The 17,046-nt window shown below is 44.4% G+C and overlaps 1 protein-coding gene across 9 annotated transcripts; it reads left to right on the top strand.

Annotated features, from left to right (window-relative positions):
- The first annotated feature begins 1,037 nt into the window (after nt 1–1,037).
- Nucleotides 1,038–16,982, top strand: nexn (nexilin (F actin binding protein)). 9 transcript variants are annotated; one of them, XM_088926540.1, is made up of 16 exons: nt 1,266–1,657; nt 5,230–5,321; nt 6,526–6,717; nt 7,665–7,746; nt 8,004–8,152; nt 10,267–10,308; nt 10,930–11,130; nt 11,727–11,906; nt 12,641–12,829; nt 13,079–13,270; nt 13,941–13,988; nt 14,351–14,545; nt 14,828–15,049; nt 15,626–15,817; nt 15,943–16,303; nt 16,454–16,982. In XM_088926540.1, the coding sequence occupies exons 2-16, from the start codon at nt 5,295–5,297 to the stop codon at nt 16,465–16,467; spliced, it is 2,286 nt and encodes a 761-aa protein (XP_088782666.1). In that variant the 5' UTR covers nt 1,266–1,657; nt 5,230–5,294; the 3' UTR covers nt 16,468–16,982. The 9 variants fall into 9 exon arrangements, with proteins under 9 accessions (XP_088782672.1, XP_088782673.1, XP_088782674.1 ...); XM_088926541.1 differs by lacking the exon at nt 1,266–1,657 and adding an exon at nt 3,675–3,831; XM_088926546.1 differs by lacking the exon at nt 6,526–6,717 and having other exon boundaries at nt 1,038–1,657.
- The last annotated feature ends 64 nt before the right edge of the window (nt 16,983–17,046 follow it).

Raw genomic sequence — 17,046 nt, 5'->3', positions numbered from 1 at the left:
CTCTCATAATTGTCTTGGCATGCACCAGTGTAGGAAGTATGTATACAGACTTGGGGAGTTTGAATGGAATATGCTGACTTGTGCCAAAGATATCATTGGGTTGTATCTCTTCTTAGCAGGAGGACTAGAGAATGTTTTGGAAGCAATATTTAGGCTTTAAATAACAGAAATGTCACCACTTGATATGTTGAGTAAGACCACATTCACTTCTCTTCCAGAATTGTTTGTGTTCGTAAGAAGTCGGCTTCAAGCCAAATAGTCACGAAACAATACAGCCGGGTGACTCTTTGGGGAAATGGCTGGTTTATGATATGTCTGTCATGAGGTTTTTTTTGCTGACGTGCCAGACGAGATCCGTTTGCCAAATGAATATGATCGCTTCTTAAACCTAATGAGCAGTCAGTGCCAAGCCTCGCTTACATTGTTTTTGACTGTGTCAAAGGTGTCGAGGTGAGAGGAAAACTTCTGGAAAGAGTCTTTTTCACTGCCATTTTGTGTCTACTATACAAAGAGTGAAACGCCAACAAGGGGACACGGGTGAAAACTACACAGACGTGCACAACTGGGAGCTGAAGTCCGGTATTTACACATGGAAGCGTGGAGCAAGTTCCCCGCCATGTTGTTGAAGCAGATACTCTGATGGGTTTAGCTACCGACTAACAAACGAGTGGGCTGAATTGCTTACTCTCGCTGGTTAGCTTCTCTTGTTCTCTTCATTTGTTCTTAATATAGACAAGTTATTCCTCGCACAGCGCTGCGCCGTGTCAGCAATGACAAGCACGCAAGGTGCATCATGTGCGCACAGGAAAATAATAGCGCAAATATAAGAAATATGATAAAGTTTGACGATATGTACGAAGAGGAACTCGCCGAGTATTGGCATACGATGCAGGTCAAACATCACCTTAGTTCCCTCTTAAGATCACATAAGGCTTCTGTAATTCCAAAAAGTTTCCCAGTGAAGCGAGTTCCTTGTATTATTGCACAATAAACGAGAAAAAAAAATTGAAAGCTGGGAGGTCTTCAATAAAGAAAATAGAAAAGGCGCAGTTCTGAGATTCCTTTATTTCTGCGAAGACCTTTTACAACAGATAGGCTCAGGTGAATAATGTCGAAATTCCGTTTCAGAGGAACTTGGTTGCGTGTGGTTTTTTTTCGGCACCTGCACCCTCTCGCTCTATAAAAGCATCACTAGAAGAGTTTTTGCAGCCCGGTATGCCGACAAGTACAGGCGACAAGCAGAAACAGCCCGTCGGGGGAGAAACGGAGACAGCCGAGGAGATCCTGGAGCGAGTGAGGAGCGGGGCACCAGGTCTCTCGTCCTGTAGCCGGTGTGCTTGCGGGGGGGGGCAGGGGGTTTCGGACAGACAGGAAAAACCATGTGTGTGTGGGTTGGAACAGCTGAAGCCTGGCTCTGGATTGCCTGGAATGCGGTAGATGGAGAGAGAAACGAGACTTTTATGGAAACTGGCTGCCGAGCCGTAACTTCACCCACACGACACTGAGTGCAACCGGAGTGAGAGGACTGCACGCGTCTCCTGGCTGCCACAATTTCGGATTACAGCTCAGCGTCGGTTTTTTAACCGTTTGATCCTTTCTTCAAGGGGAAAATTCTTATGTCAGAAAGCTGCTGAATAGACCGTCCTAAAAAAAAAAGGTAACCAAGCATCTTGATGGTTTTTTTTGGTAGGAAAAAAAAGCAAAATGGGTATGAAAATGATCTTCTCTAGAATCTACGATGCCAGTCTACTTACCTAACTTCATTTGGTGGGGGGGGATTCAGTTACTCTCTGACCACAAAAATATCGCTTCGTTTTCTAAGGTCAGGATATTGGTTGTAAAATGGATTTTTGAAACGTCGGAACAAGAAAAGAAAGTTATTCGCTTTGTGGAATCTGACGGCATGACTGCACCAGGCATCCCTACGATGCTAAAACCAGCTCCATTAGCAGAAGACAATATGCGCACTGTATATATCTGACACGTCTAGAATGGCTTTTGGTGTGATTTGCACAATTTAGTGTTCTTAATAACTAATACGGGAAAGTCGAGTTTCATCCTTAAACTGTCAGAGAAATTTTGTTTGTTTGCGGTTGGTAACGAGACATTACAGCTTGAATGCGTTAAGAAAACTTTTAATTAGGAATCTACAACAGGTGAAGGTATGTAAAATACGCCACACGTGGGAGGCAAACCTTTCTTTCCATGGAAGCGAAGGTATTTTCTCTGGCTTTAAGCCAGGTTAGAAGTAAGTAACAACCTCCCATCCAGCCTGCAGAACAGTTTAAGCATGTGTGTTAGTTTGGGGATGTGACCCCCGATAATGTGTATAAGATTAATAATACACCCACCGGCCCGTGTCCAGCCGGTCGGCTTGTACAGCAGCAGTTATCATTGGTAAAATTAGACTTTCCTTTTTTGGTGCTCGGTGTGGCGATTCCACTCGCCGGACTTTCCAGGAGATTGGGACACAAGAGTATTCCGAAGTAGTATTGTCACAGGCAAAGCCACCAAACTTCACGTTCAGAAAGTTGAATTTGTTTGGCATCCAGGGCCGCTGAGTGACACAACGAAATCTGCTTTAACGATTATCTCTTGACTAGCCTAATCAGTTATGACAACGTACTGTATTTAACCTACCTTGCGACAGTTATTAACTCCCGTCTTAAAATGGAGTGAAGTCTTTATCCCCCCTTAGCTTCAGTTAGTAAAATCTAATGAGCAGCAGTTTGCAAATTGTGACGCTATATATGAGCTTCTAAAACCGGAGAATATAAAATCAAATCAAAAACGTACAGAGGTGAACCCAAGCATGAAGTCAAACAAGCTCTTATAAAAAACCCGATGAAAACCAAGGATGTCCCAGGCTTGCAGAGCTGTGAAACCTGTACAGGTTAACTCGCTTCAAAGGGGTGAAAGGTGGCTACGTGCACATCCAGACCATGACAGGGAAGGCTTTCGCAGCGGAGTCTGACGGCAGTCTGTGGGGCTGTATTCCCCTCTTGAGGGGAGGCATGATACCGTAGAGGTGAGCGCCGCTGTCCTTGGGTCCCAGGTCTGATTCCAGAGCAGGGGCACCTTCCGTGGGGAGTTTGCATGTTTGCCCTGTGTCCCACGTCTCCCCATGTGACGGACTGCTGTCTCCTCCATTGCTGAGGCCTAGGTGTGAGTCTAGCAAAGGCTCTGGGCCACTGTGACCTTTACTAGTGTCTGCAGATTTCTAACAACAGGTGGATGGAGTTTCCCCCTTTCCTCAGGGAGCAGAGTGGGGAATAGAGTTTGGGAATAACGGGATTGCCCCAGGTGTGCTTAAACAGGTTCAAGGGGGTTGAGAAAAGGCAACCTTTTGCCCTTGTCTGTCCTGCTAATCTGTTCATCATGGTGGGAATCAGTGGCTTTCCTGATTTGGAGTGGATTATTGTCGGTGATCAGAATAATTATCGACTCAAATAGAAATCGGGCGAGCTGGTGTTGAGAATGTAGAATCTGGCAGAAGGCGAGCAGCTCGGTGGCAGTTCGTCTGAGATCAGTAAGCGCACAGTGAGCCCTGCTCATACTGTGAGGCTGACATCACTGTGCTTGCTGCCGAGACGTCAGATCTTAAACTGGAACGATGACCGGTTGTTGTCAATACACCTGCTCTGCACACTGAGCTGTGACTCATCAGTGCGCAGGACAAAGCTCTGTGGACCGAGTTTCACAACTAGCACGCCAGACGTGACGTCCACCCTGAGGTCTCGGCACTGTCCACTGAGCAACACCCGGTTCGCACTCATCAAAACCTGGACGCAACGTCTGCTTCCGCCAGAAGCTGAGTCACACTCAGTCCTGGTTAGTCAGGCAAGATTGCACTTTAAAACCCATGCCGCACAGCACTTTGCAAAATAAAATCAACTAATTGCATTTGGTGCTTATGAAATCCTCTTACCTCTTTTTTTATGTTTGTCAGAGGGATTCCTCTACATTTTAATCTAGAGCATTTTAATGCTTTTTTAGTGTATTTATTTATGACTGAAGCAAACATTAACCCGTTTTGGAACATTTTTTTAAAACTTTTTTTCCCAGTAGAGTGCTTTGTATGATTTTTTGGTGATGTGTAGCTGCGTATTTACTGCATGAGGAAATGACATAATAACACTGGTATAATCAGATCACATGGGCTCTTTTTTTTTACTCTTCTCTTCCCATCTGCAAGCTAGCATGTTGTACCGACTGTGGAGTTAACCAGTTATTTCAGCAGGCATATCTGGGCATAGTACCTCATTGGAAAAGGTGTAATCTATGTATATTTTGTCCTCTGTTCAAGATATACAGATGTGAAAGGAGTGATTATTACCTGTAGATACTGTGATAATTACATAGTGTAATTACATACCTTTTGTGCAGAAGAGTTTTTTATCTGAATAACTGTTCTTTTATTGTTTTTTTGTTCCACATCAAACATTGAAATCCGTTTTATCTCAAAGTGTTATATTTGTTTATAAGAGTGCCAAGTTATTTCTGATTAGCACAGCTGTTACACACAGGGCACAGGACTGTAACTGGTGGCTGGTTTATAGAAACAAGACAGAGGAGTGTGGCCCTTCAGCCTGGCACATGTCACAGATCTATGCACTTCTCAATTGAGAAGGTATTGCTGGAATCTCTTGTATGCAACAGGGCCATTGATAAGAGCAGGCGCAGGATGTTTGGAGTCCATAGTCATTTTCTTGTCAAAAGTATCGAGCCCATTTCTAAAAGGCTTCATGAAAACTAACCTTGGAGACAAGTGCTGAATGAAGTCTTATGTTTGACAGCAGGCTTAATTTTAATTTAATAAGTTAACCAAGTTTCTCTTAATGCCATTGGGAGAGCAGCTGAGATCCATGTCTGCAGCTCCTACTACGGAGGTAATTTTTAAGTGGAAATTATGCATATCCTATTTGTTAGTCCTCAGAACAGGAAATGCGCGTTTCCCAAACACATGCCTCTTTGGTGAAAGCTAATAACACAGTCGTTGTTCTAGAATGGATTCATTCTCTTAATAAAAAACAATTAGATTTCATGGGCTGTTACACTACTGTATAGAAAGAAATCCCTTTTACCCATTAGGATATTAATTCAAACCACAACAGCATCCTGTTCATGTGTTGTTATTGTGTGATCTGGCGTTTAACCCATGGAGAGTGAAAAGCCCGTTTCAAAGTAGTGTTTCTATTGCTCAGACAGCTCACTCCTCTTCCTGCTCAGGTGCCTTTTGAAGACCAGTGTGCAGACAGTGTCCAGTGCCCAGTCGTAGCATCAGAAACACAGCCATGACTGATGTGGCACAGAAGACAGAGGTGAGTGCTCCTGGAGGAAGGTGGACAGTTCACTTGGTCTGGTGTTGCTGGACAGCACACATACAAAAAAAATCAGCTCAGCTTGTCTGATGTGATTTGTAAATGGTTAGGGCATTACTAAATGAGACTTACCTGTAGTTGTTTTAAATAGGATATATGCAGAAATGATGACAAAGTCACAGCAAGGACAGGATTGCTGAGCTAGGAAAAGAAAATGGTGCTTGTCCAAGATTTTTACTTCTCTAAATTAACTCTGACATTTTTTTTAAAAAAGCTTTCCATCTGACTGGAGACTTTCTTAGCTTCCAAGAATCCTGTTTCTCTCGTGTGTGGGGCTTCATACGCAGAGTGACAATGGAAAGATCACATATCCAGGAAAAAAAGCTCAATGGTGCATGTTTTTATTGGAATGGTAATGAATAGTTCAGTGCTTCTGAGTGGTCCTTTAGAATTAAATTTGGGATTACAGTAAAAAAAATGGATTTCAACATGTAGCTGAAACTAAATTGCTGTCAAACGATACAGTAAATGAGAAGAAAAGATACAGAACTGCAAGTGTCTCTCGGTAGGTCACCGAAAATAATTTCTCTTTCAATCATAATAGTTGTAAAGACTGTGCCATCAGTCTGAAAACTGGGGCATTTTATTAAAATCCTAAGGTTTACAGTTTACCCACACATTCTGTCCCTTCCCCCACCTCTTCAGGGGAAGATCCTAACATATGCCTTTTATAAAACATTCTGAAATCTTGCTTTTCTGATTATCTGCTCCCACCTACCAAAGCAGGGGCATTTCTTTGAAAAATAAACAGCTGTGGCTGGTGCCTTTCAGAATAATTCCCTCACGCCTTCAGAGTGGTGATTAAAAACAGTAAAAGCCTTTAGAATGGCAGCTAAAGAATTTTATTTTCCTCGGGAGCCTCACTTCAGAAACGGTACAGTGTTAATGTTACAGTGCAGTTGTATTATACTGGAGAGGGTTTAATCACTGTCTGAAGTGTGGCATAGACACACGTGTACACTGGGGGCTGCAGAGGTAGCAGATCGGAAGGCTCTCAGTTCTGGATGCGGACCGTGTCTCTGTGCCAGTTTTCCTCGGCTGGTGGGAGTGGAGCCCACCACAGCAACCTGCCCAAAATCACCGCGACGCCCCTTTTCAACCCTTTCCTGTCCCCTTTCCCCCTCTCCTCCCCGTCTCTCCAAAGATCCTTCTTTCTTCCTCCAAACCCGTCGCGAAATGCTACGTGCCCAAGCTTGGGAAGGGGGATGTTAAGAATAAGTTTGAAGCGATGCAGAAGGCCAGGGAGGAGCGGAGCCAGAGGAGAAGTCAGGAGGAGCACCAGAGGAGGAGGGAGCAGTACATTAGAGAGAAAGAGCGGAACCGCAGGAAACAGCAGGTCCGCACGGATAACCCAATTAATCACGCCTTGCATGGCCTGGGCTGAACACTGTTAGGGGTGACCTTCAGTTGTGTGCTCACCTTTCGGCATGGCAGGCACCCAAAAATAGAATGCAGAAACAACAAAGACCCCCCTCCCCCCCCTGGGTAGATAATGTTTTTGTGACCACTCATGGTGCTCAAAATAATTCCAAGATCCTTTTTGTCTGAGTTCGCATAGTTAAATCATGACACCAAGGTGAGGCGCAGCAAGACGTTGAGTACGTTCAGAAGTTTGCGCTCGGTAAAGGTGGATGTGAAACACGGTGGCTCATAAGGTAAGGAGTAGAGCAAGTAGGTTTGAACAGGGAGCATGCGTTGGCTGCAAGGGAACAAGTGCAATTTAATTCCACGTTGAAAAGTGGAAGAAACAAAGCTTCCCCCTTCAACTTTTCAGCGTGAAATGAACCTGTACTTAACTTGTTGCAAAATATACATGAACTGGCTCTGGAAAAATAAAGTTGCTGCAAGTAAAGAAAAAAAAAACATTTTAAAGAACTATGGAGAACTGTTATTTTGTACCAGACATCTGTCTGATGATGCATAAGAATTTACACTGCTTATCAGAAATGGTAAAGATCAGATTTGTTCCCTGATGCAGAGGAAAATAAATCAAGAATCTCTTGTAATCCTTCCAGAAATATTAGACTCCAGTCTAGACTAGAGAGTCCCAGTATTTCTCCTATCTTTTTTTCAGCTGTGTACTAGTCTGATCCTCTCTCCCTCCCTCGTGTGACGAAGTGGCCTAATCCGATCCCGCACGGCCTTCTGTATCTGTGTGCTCTGCCGAGATTAAGCCGCATGGATTGTGCAAACTGGCATGGGCCCTGAAAGAGCGAACGTGCGCGGACGGTGATCCTGGATTAAGCTCTTAACCTCAGACACTCTTGCTCTGATCTGTGACAGATGAAAGAACTCCTTGCTTCTGATGAAGAAGAAGACACAAAGCCAGCAAAACCAGAAAAATCCTACGTACCAAAAATCACAGGTAAGAAGGAAAATACAGGGGTGGAACGCTAGAAGAACTCTTTCAAGTGCACTGACATCAAAGACTGTTATTATTGCTAGAAGCAGTATTAGCAGTGGTTGTCATAGTGTAAGCGATAGAATCAGTGGTTTTAAAGGCAGTAGTAACGAGCAGTTTTTTTTAGCACATTAGCAAACCCTTCAACGGAGGGTCGCAGAGTCAGGGAGGGAGATCTTGTTTCCAGTCCAGCGGTCAGAGCCCTGCCACTGTCTGTGCAGGAAGTGTGAAGGGCAAGTTTGCAGAGATGGAGAAGCAGAGGCAGGAGGCGGAGAGGAAAAGGACAGTGGAGGAGAGGCAGCGCAGACTCACGCAGGACACCCTGGAGAAGTCCAAAATTCAGCGGGAGCTGGCCAAGAAGGCGGAGGAGGTGAGTCTTGGGGGTTGGGGTGGGGTTGGGGGAGGGGGGGTTCTGCTCGTCTCCAACAAGAACAGTGGAAAATGTCAACCAAGATGCAGTCCGTCTCTGAAAGTATTGTAATTTGCAGCCACAAGTATTAGCATTGCTTGCAAGCTCTGTTACCCCATGGCCAGTGTACTTAAATCATTCTTCACTGTCTGTTCCTATCAGTTACAAAGTGACGGGTCTGGCACAGCAGGTACCCTGATTTCCTAAATGCAGTGAGCACCATTTTAATAATATTATTATTCTTAGTAATAAGAATAATAATACTTACACTAATATAGTGCTTTTCTGGACACTCCACTCAAAGCGTTTTACAGTGGTGTATCCCACTACCTCCACCAAAGTGTAGGTTACACCTGGATGATGCGCCGGGAGCCAGAGTGCACCAGTAGTCTCACCACACACCGGCTCTCAGTGGGGAGAACAAAGAGATGAAGCCAGTTCAGAGATGGGGATTATTATGAGGCCGTGACTGGTAAATGCCAGGGTGAAATTTGGCCAGGACACCGGGGTAACTCCCCCACTCTTTTCTAGAAACGCCCTGGGATTTTTAATGACCATGGAGAGTCAGGACCTTGGTTTTGTGTCTTATCCAAGGGACGGGACACTTGGACAACATGCACATTAGCTCAGGAAAAATGTTCTGTGAAGACTGCATGGTTAATCTTTCTGTGCACAGTGAAAGAGCAGCAGCAGTAATCATTCAGCATGCTGCAAGGCACACATTCCCAATGTCATCTGTCACTGTATGAGCACAAGCCCAAAACTTCATGAATGTCTGAAAGAACAGTGATGGTTTACATCAGACTTCACTGAATTCATGCCTTTGATGGAGCTGCACCCCGTTTCACAGCCCTGTTTCTCTGGCACTCTATCCAGCGTTCATACAACCTACCTTAGCTGTAGATTCATTGTACTCCTTTTCTTTAACAAGAAAAAAGACCCTGACCTTTTTTCTTTGTTTTATAAAGTACCTTCTTTCTCCTTATATAGTATGCATCTTAATTGATTTATTAAACCACCACAAAATGAAGGTAGCTAAAATACCCAAGCATCATTCAGTCTCCTGGCTGCTCCCTCTCAGTATGCAGGTATTGCTAGTAGAAAGTACGGTGATTATTTTATTATGAATGTACTGTAGCCCAGTCTATGTTTCATACCACTGTGATGCCAAAGTGAATGAAGGATGATTCCCTGAATTAAATTAAGCTTAGGAAGACATATTATTAGAAGTCATAAATTATTATATTGGGCATCACAGTGGCGCAATGGTTAGCATCGCTACCTCCCAGAACCCTGGATCCTCCCTGAGTTCAATTCCTGGGGCTCTGTGTGGTGTCTGTGTGTTCTCCCTGCATTCACGTGGGTTTCCTCTCTGTCCAAGGACGTACTGGTAGGATAATGGGTTCTGTAAAAACTGGCCCTGGTGCGAGTGTGTGTGTCCTGTGATGGGCTGGCATCCTGGCCAGGGTGTGTGTGTGTCCTGTGATGGACTGGCGTCCTGGCCAGGGTGTGTGTGTGTCTGTGTGTGTCCTGTGATGGGCTGGCATCCTGGCCAGGGTGTGTGTGTGTCTGTGTGTGTCCTGTGATGGACTGGCATCCTGGCCATGTTGTGTGCTTCCATTTGTCTGTTGCTTGCCAGGATAGGCTCTGGCTCCTCCTACAGCCCTGCATAGACAATATTCAATTTGTTAGGAGGGAATAAATGTAGTGTTAACAATTAACAGTTTATGTTAATTGTAACTGTCACCAATATAACCTTAGCACAGAGCTAATTCTAGGAAATTGTGTTTCTAGTGTAAGAGAAGATCCACATCCAAACTTCAAATAACACAAAGCTGTAAGATGCATAGTATGTAATACTGTTCTCCATCTGAAACTTTTTTGTCACTTTGGCAAGAGATTAATTAAAATATTGAAAACTCTCAGGATGTATTCACAAAATCTTCACTGCTGTTTAAAATGTGCTTCACAAATTTTTTGTACTCCATCACTGACACTTTAAAGCACACCGTCTGCACCTGTGACTGAAACGATTCTCAAGTCAAACCTAATAAAATAAACTTTTCATTTACTAGATTGATGACTTAAATAATACTGGATGTGGCTCAGAAACCGAGGTAAATATTTTCTTAAGTCCCTTTCGAAGAGCAATTTTACGTTCCCATATGTTGTATCCCTTTGAAGCCCTTTCTAATGAGTATATGTAGCTAATTAAATCTGTTTAAAAAATCCAGTTAACTTTGTATTAGGCAAAAAATATTTTCTATTTCTCAAGTTGTTTTCAAACGTGCAGTTGCCAAATCCAGGAAAGCTTCCAGGAAGCTTTAAAGGCCAAGTGCTCTAAAAAAATCGATTCCCCAGTGCTGCATTAACCAGTGTTGTCTGGTTCCACCAATCTTCCCTGACACACAATCGGGAATTCTTAAATCAGTGTTGCATGGAGGAAGCTGTGAACAGCAAGCCATAAACAGCCACAGCTGGTCCCCTCAGATAGTGTGACTTCCAGCTGTGTCTCAGGTCATCGCCTTGATTTTGTTCAGTAATGCAAATCAGATGTTCCTATTAGAAATAGACATTGGCAGCCTCACTGTTACAGAGAAATGCAGCTGACTTTCAGAACAGTCTCAATAAATATTGGTAATAAAAAACAAAATGATGCAACATCTGTCTTCCTCTGGAGTACAGTGATCAAGGAGATGAAATTGTGTTTGCACACCCTTCTTTGATGTGACACGCAGGAAGGCGACGACTCCCTGCTTGTGAAGGTGGTACCGTTGAAGACATCCAAGACCCCAGGCAAAATCAAAGTCAACTTCGAGGACTTGGAGAAGACGCGGGAGGAGGAGGAGAGGAAGAGGAAAGAGGAGGAGAAGACGAAGAGATACGAGGAGCACCGGCGCTCTTTCCGCGAGGCGAAACGACGCTCCACAGTCCACTCGGTGAGAGGCGGGGAGGGGGGCACACCGGCGGGGTTGCGGTAGAATCGTTTTTAAGATTGGATTCGCCCCTGTTTCGCGGAGGGGAGACCTTCAAATCATAGCCCTGCTAGCTGCCTGCTTCTCAGCCTTCTCAGCTGAAGTCTGAAGTGGTTGGGGAGAATGTGGAGAGGTTACTTTCTGCTGGATGAATGAGGGCACATGCAGTGAGAGTCCTCTGGCTGTGCGGGAAGTGGAAAGGGCACAGTGTGTGCATGCATGTCTTGAGCCAACACACGTTCACTGTTAGTAACTGCAAAGGAAATGACAAAAGTTGCAGACTGATCAGAGTTTTGAGTGATGGTACCAGGGAGAACAATCTATCCCCGTATGATTGCAAACAGAATGCGGTTTCTTCAGCTTCACAGTCTTGAGTTCACAGACAGAACAGATTGCCAATTGCGGGGACATTCAAAGCTTTTTCCCCCCCCCATTTCCACTGGCACTGACTTTCCTTCGGCAGCTTCAGCACGTGTGACTGGCAAGGTTTCATTTTTAACACCTGACGACCTCTCTTCGAGCGGAACGTGTTAAGTAGCGTTTGTTCTCGATTTCTCGAGGAGGAGGACGAAACGCAACACAAGGAAGTGAAGGAACAGGTCACCCCTGGCAAGCTGAAGCTGACCTTCGAGGAGCTGGAGAAGCAGAGACAGGAGCAACAGAAGAAGCAGGCGGAGGAGGAGGCCAGGAGGCGTCTGGAAGAGGAGAAGAGGGCCTTCGAGGAAGCCAGGTTGCAAATGGTAACCACAGGAGCTGGAGGGTGTCGAAGGATTATGGGTAAAGGAAAGGGTCCCTTCTGAGGAACAGAAATAAGGAGCGAAAAAACTCCAGGTGAAAAGACAGTCGAAAGAAAAGTTTTATTAACAGCGCTGGAAGGAACCGTCTCTGTCTGTTTGAACACAGGCGACCAGGCTTCTTGAAAGACAGTTTTCACTGCATATATATGGACAGATGACATCATTTAACATTCTTTGAAAAGCAAAAATCGTGTAGATGGCAAAAACTTTGACCTGATCTTAAATCTTGTCCGTTGCTGAGCTACCACCCTGAGGTGACCTTTGAGTAATGTTAGTTGCACCAGCTTAGTTGCTCTTGTTCTTAAACTAGTTTTCAGACAGTTTGCAATATATTGTGTCTGACACCTTATCTTCATTTAATATGTGGCATAAAATGAGTATCAGTGGCCAAAACTGACACAATCACCCTAACGCTGAAAGTCACATCAATTTGTTATTTTTGTTCCACATAAGAGTGTGGATTCACCACACATCTGAGAACTCCAGGTAATAAAACAAGCAACAGATCATAATTAGGATACATGTCTCCATGTTGGGAGACCTATAGGTTGATCAAATTGTGAAGAAGCTTTAAATTCAAGGGACTGAAAATCCCATGCACAAGTTGAATTCAGACTTGTGTTTTGCGGCACTGCGAAAGAAGACGGGCTTTTTTTTCAGCAACTATTTTGTTCCAGGGCAGCACAGAGGAGGAAGAACAAGGTGCCCAGTCCCTGAAGGAGGAACTCCGACCGGGGAAGTTAAAGCTAAGCTTCGAGGAGCTGGAGAGGCAGAGAGTGGAGGAGGAGAAGCGGAGGGCGGAGGAGGAGGCCAAGAGACGCATGGAGGAAGAGAAGAAGGCCTTCGCCGAAGCCAGAAAGAGCATGGTCAGTACTGGGCTGAACACACCAGCTGGGGAGTGCCACCCTTTGCGCAGCACATTGCAACAGCGCAGGCTATAATTAAAATTACACTTCATCCTGGATTTAATGTCTAGTGATTTCAGTTTTATTTCCTGGTGTAAAGACTTTCCCAGTTGTTGCTGTTTTTATAAACAAACTGAAAAGCAGGTGGTGGTTTTTTTTTTTTATGTAATCCCTTTGCTGCTTTCAGCGCGATTCTGCTCCCGCCCGCAGGTGCTGGACGACTCCGACGATCCGCTGGCCTCCATGCTCACCAAGGAGGGGGTGAAGCCGGGCAAGCTGGGCCTGGGCTTCGAGGAGCTGGAGCGCCAGCGGCGGGAGGAGGAGCAGCGCCGCACGGAGGAGGAGGCGAGGCGGCGGCTGGAAGAGGAGAAGCGGCTCTTCGCCGAGGCGCGCAAGAGTTTGGTAGGACCCACGGGGGGAGGTGTGTGTGTGTGTGTGGGGGGGGGGGGGTTTGTGAATCGCACCGCTCTGACAAGCGACAGGAAAGAGTGTAGGCCGCCGCCGCGCTTCGTCCGACACGCTCGCATGGCCGCGACGGCAGTACCTCTCTCTCATCGCCATCGGCATTAGTCATAGCCTTCAGGATTGCAGCGGGAAGGAATCCTGCAACGAGGTCGTACACGGGGAACGGCTCCATTTCTCCAAAACGTGTGAAGTTTCCTGGCGCTCGCTTACGCGCGTTGCGACTATCCGTTTTAGATTTTAGTGCGCCTACACGCATCTATAGAGATGAGCACGTACTTCCAGCATCTCAAAATGTATGGAACAGACAGTTGCCTTTCCCCGTACCTTTGTGTACTACTGGAAATATCTACAGTATAATTGTGTATTTTTGACTTGTGCTAATTCTACATGCTGACTAATGGCAACGGGTTTATGGCTGTGTGCTTTTACTGTTTGAGCATAGTATTTTATATTCAAATGCACATTCATCTAAAATTATTTAAAAGCATTTTGTTTCAACAGTGTGAACGGGGGATCAGCCCCAGAAACTGTACTCAACTTTAAACACTAATGAGACGTGCTCAAATGGTAGCAATGCTTTTTCGACTGTCCCTAATTGTTTTTAAAGAGCCCAGGCCAGGATCAGGAAAATTCAGGAACTGGATATGGAGATGATGTAAGATTTTTTTTTCCTCTTTTGAAATGAAGCATTGTCAGACGATTCTGCATTGGAATTTGTTGTAAACTGTACTATAATCTACATCAATACCATTAAATATTTTTCCATGATGAACAGAATACTAAAACAGAAAATAGGGAGAATAGCAAAAAAAAGTAAACCTGCAGCCTAAAAAAAGTCCAGAAGAATCTCTTTCAGGACGGTTGCTTGTTCCTGTGCTTGCATGCACGTGAAAGGCTGGCTTCTGAGCTGTGCATGTGAACAATTCAGCTAGAGGCTCTAGTTCTTACTCCATGAGCAGTGAAGTATAATGATGCTCAAGACAAGAGAGTGTAAAATTTGTCCTTTCCCTTGGACAGGTGCTCGATGATGAAGAGGAACTAATAAAAAGTGAGTCTCAGGAGGCTCTTGCACCTGGGAAACTGGACATTAACTTCGAGGAGCTGCTGAGGCAGAAGGAGGAAGCCGAAAAAAGGCGCACGGAGGAGGAACGCAGGCAAAAACTGGAACTGGAGAAGCAAGAATTTGAGCAGCTCCGACAGGAAATGGGAGAGGTTGGCATGTTATTCTACACTAAAAAAACAAAACTCAAACTCATTTCATCTATTTCCCCATACAACTGAACTCTACATTTTATGGGAAAAGCTAGATAATTTTACTTTCAGAAATTGTAGAAAATTAACTTATGATCAAAATCCTCATACAGCCTCGTGAAACCCTTCTCAATTACACCCTCTAGCGAGCACTGCAGTAACTTTTCAACTCGTTGTAATGTTAAAACCCTGTCAAGTGTTCCAGCTGCAGTCCGGCACAAGTCACCTGCCTCTCTTCAACAGGAGGAAATAAATGAGAGCAGTGATGTCATCAGCACGGAGTACGAAGAACTGTTAAAGCTGAAGAGAACGGGCTCCATCCACGCCAAGAACTTGAAATCGAAATTTGAAAATATTAGCCAACTGACCGAAGAGGAAATACAGAAAAAAATCGAGGAGGAGAGAGCAAGAAGAAAAGCCATAGATATGGAAATCAAAGAAAGGGAAAGTGAACGATTCCAGGAGGCAAGTACAGTCTTTCCCAAGCGATGTCTGTAATCTTTCAGCACATCCCTCCCGAAGTTATTAACATTTTATCCTTGCTGTCATACAGTAGCCATATGAGGACATACTGTATTTCCATTATAGCCATCAGCTCTGGAATATCCAGTGTTGTATTTTTTCAGATCTCAGCTTGCAGTTCCTAACCTATTTCTTCACTATCTGCAGTCAAGGGGAAGGGTAGGCCGAATCCGTCCCACCAAGATTTGAGCCACTTGTCTTTCAACGCGTCACAGGCTGTAACAGTGGTTCCACAATGAATAAATTCCATTCAGATTTAATTGGTTCTATAAAGGTTGAGGCTCATACATGCAAAATTTTACCTTTTCAATGGAGTAAATGGAGCACGAAAGAAGCATTTTCAACAACCATGCAGGAAATTCTGGGACTCAGCCCTCACTTTTGGTTACTTACCTTTTTCTGAGGTATTGACAAGTTGTACTCAAAACAGCCAGGCCCACCCCAGCAGCCTTGTAGATCCAGTATACAAACTATCTTAAGTCACTACACCTAAACTTACTTTTTTACAAATCATTCTAGGAAGATGCAGAGGAGGCCAGAAGGGAGGTCTCCCAAGTTCAGGAAGCCCCATTTAAACACAAGGTGGACATGCGAGCTCGGTTCGAGCAAATGGCAAAAGCCAGAGAGGAAGAGGAGCGGAAGAGAATTGAAGAGCAGAAACTACTTAGGATGCAGTTTGAGCAGCAAGAAATCGATGCGGCCTTGCAAAAGGTGAGACATCAATTCCCTCCGCCATACCCCACCTATCTACCTCAACGGCTACTTAAACTTGTTTTTTTGAAAAATGTCCAGAACTCACATTTCCCATTAAAAACTTTATAAACCTTTTTTTGCAGAAGCGGGAAGAGGAGGAGGAGGAGGAAGGGAGCATCATCAATGGATCAACATGCGAAGACGAAGAGGAACACGCGAGATCTGGGGCTCCGTGGTTCAAGAAGCCTCTGAAGAACCTGTCAGTAGTGGATGCTGAACCAGTCCGGTTCACTGTTAAGATCACTGGAGAACCCAAGCCAGAAGTGACCTGGTGGTTTGAAGGAGAAATGCTACAGGACTGCGAGGATTATCAATACATAGAAAGGGGAGAAACATACTGCTTATTCCTGCCAGAGACGTTTCCAGAAGATGAGGGAGAATACATGTGCAAAGCAGTGAACAGCAGAGGCACAGCTGCAAGCACCTGCATTCTTACCATTGAAAGTAAGCATCAGTCACCATAGCCGTCTTCTCACATCACGTCCATCAAGGAGTAGATCCCAGGACCATGGCGACACAATTTCATTCTTTTTCTCTTGCTTCACCCTCTGCTTTCTTCTCCCAGCTCTAACTTTCTCCTTTTTTCTCTTCTAGCTGAGGACTACTGATGCCCTTGCTTTACTGGAACTTTACCTGTCCTTCATGTCTTTTGTGTCCATCTTCATACTCCATCTTTCTTATGGTGGGGCCAAAAGAATATTAAAAATCTGGGATTTGTGTCATTCCTCCATGGTTAAAAAAAATAGCACCGTTTATACATTGCTCCTCCTCATTTAAACCCAGTTCCTTCATTCAGAAAATACAGAACCTGATTTTAAACACTTTCATTTTCAACTGTGCCAAACCAGAGAACAAAATTCTTTACATAAGTAATCTGACCGATATTGTTTAATTCTATAACTTAAAGTGCAATTGGATTTTCCATTATTCTTCTGATGTACAGAAATCTCAAAGGCAGTCTTGACTTTTGAATTTAAAAATGCTATTTTAAGTGTAATTCAGGCACCAGGGGAAAATGTTACTGATCACAGCCTTCAGAAACTAAACTCTTGAGCCCTGAAGATGAACTGAATATGAATGAAGCCTGTGAAGAGAACCTACATTAAAGTTTTTTTTAAACCCATTGTAAAGTTTTTAAACTTGTTTCTTTGATCTTTATAGGACGTTTGATTTTGTAGAACAGATAC

The sequence above is a fragment of the Atractosteus spatula genome, chromosome 11 (assembly GCF_055471065.1).
Source record: "Atractosteus spatula isolate fAtrSpa1 chromosome 11, fAtrSpa1.hap1, whole genome shotgun sequence".
NCBI lineage: Eukaryota > Metazoa > Chordata > Actinopteri > Semionotiformes > Lepisosteidae > Atractosteus > Atractosteus spatula.
This window is presented reverse-complemented; position numbering and strand designations above follow the sequence as displayed.

What these genes read in the sequence shown, in the direction of transcription:
- nexn (XM_088926540.1), top strand. Translation starts at nt 5,295, where the DNA reads ATGACTGATGTGGCACAGAAGACAGAG. An exon ending in CCGAGGCGCGCAAGAGTTTG is followed by an intron (nt 13,271 to 13,940) that starts GTAGGACCCACG and finishes TTGTTTTTAAAG; the next exon opens with AGCCCAGGCCAGGATCAGGA. An exon ending in GAACTGGATATGGAGATGAT is followed by an intron (nt 13,989 to 14,350) that starts GTAAGATTTTTT and finishes TCCCTTGGACAG; the next exon opens with GTGCTCGATGATGAAGAGGA.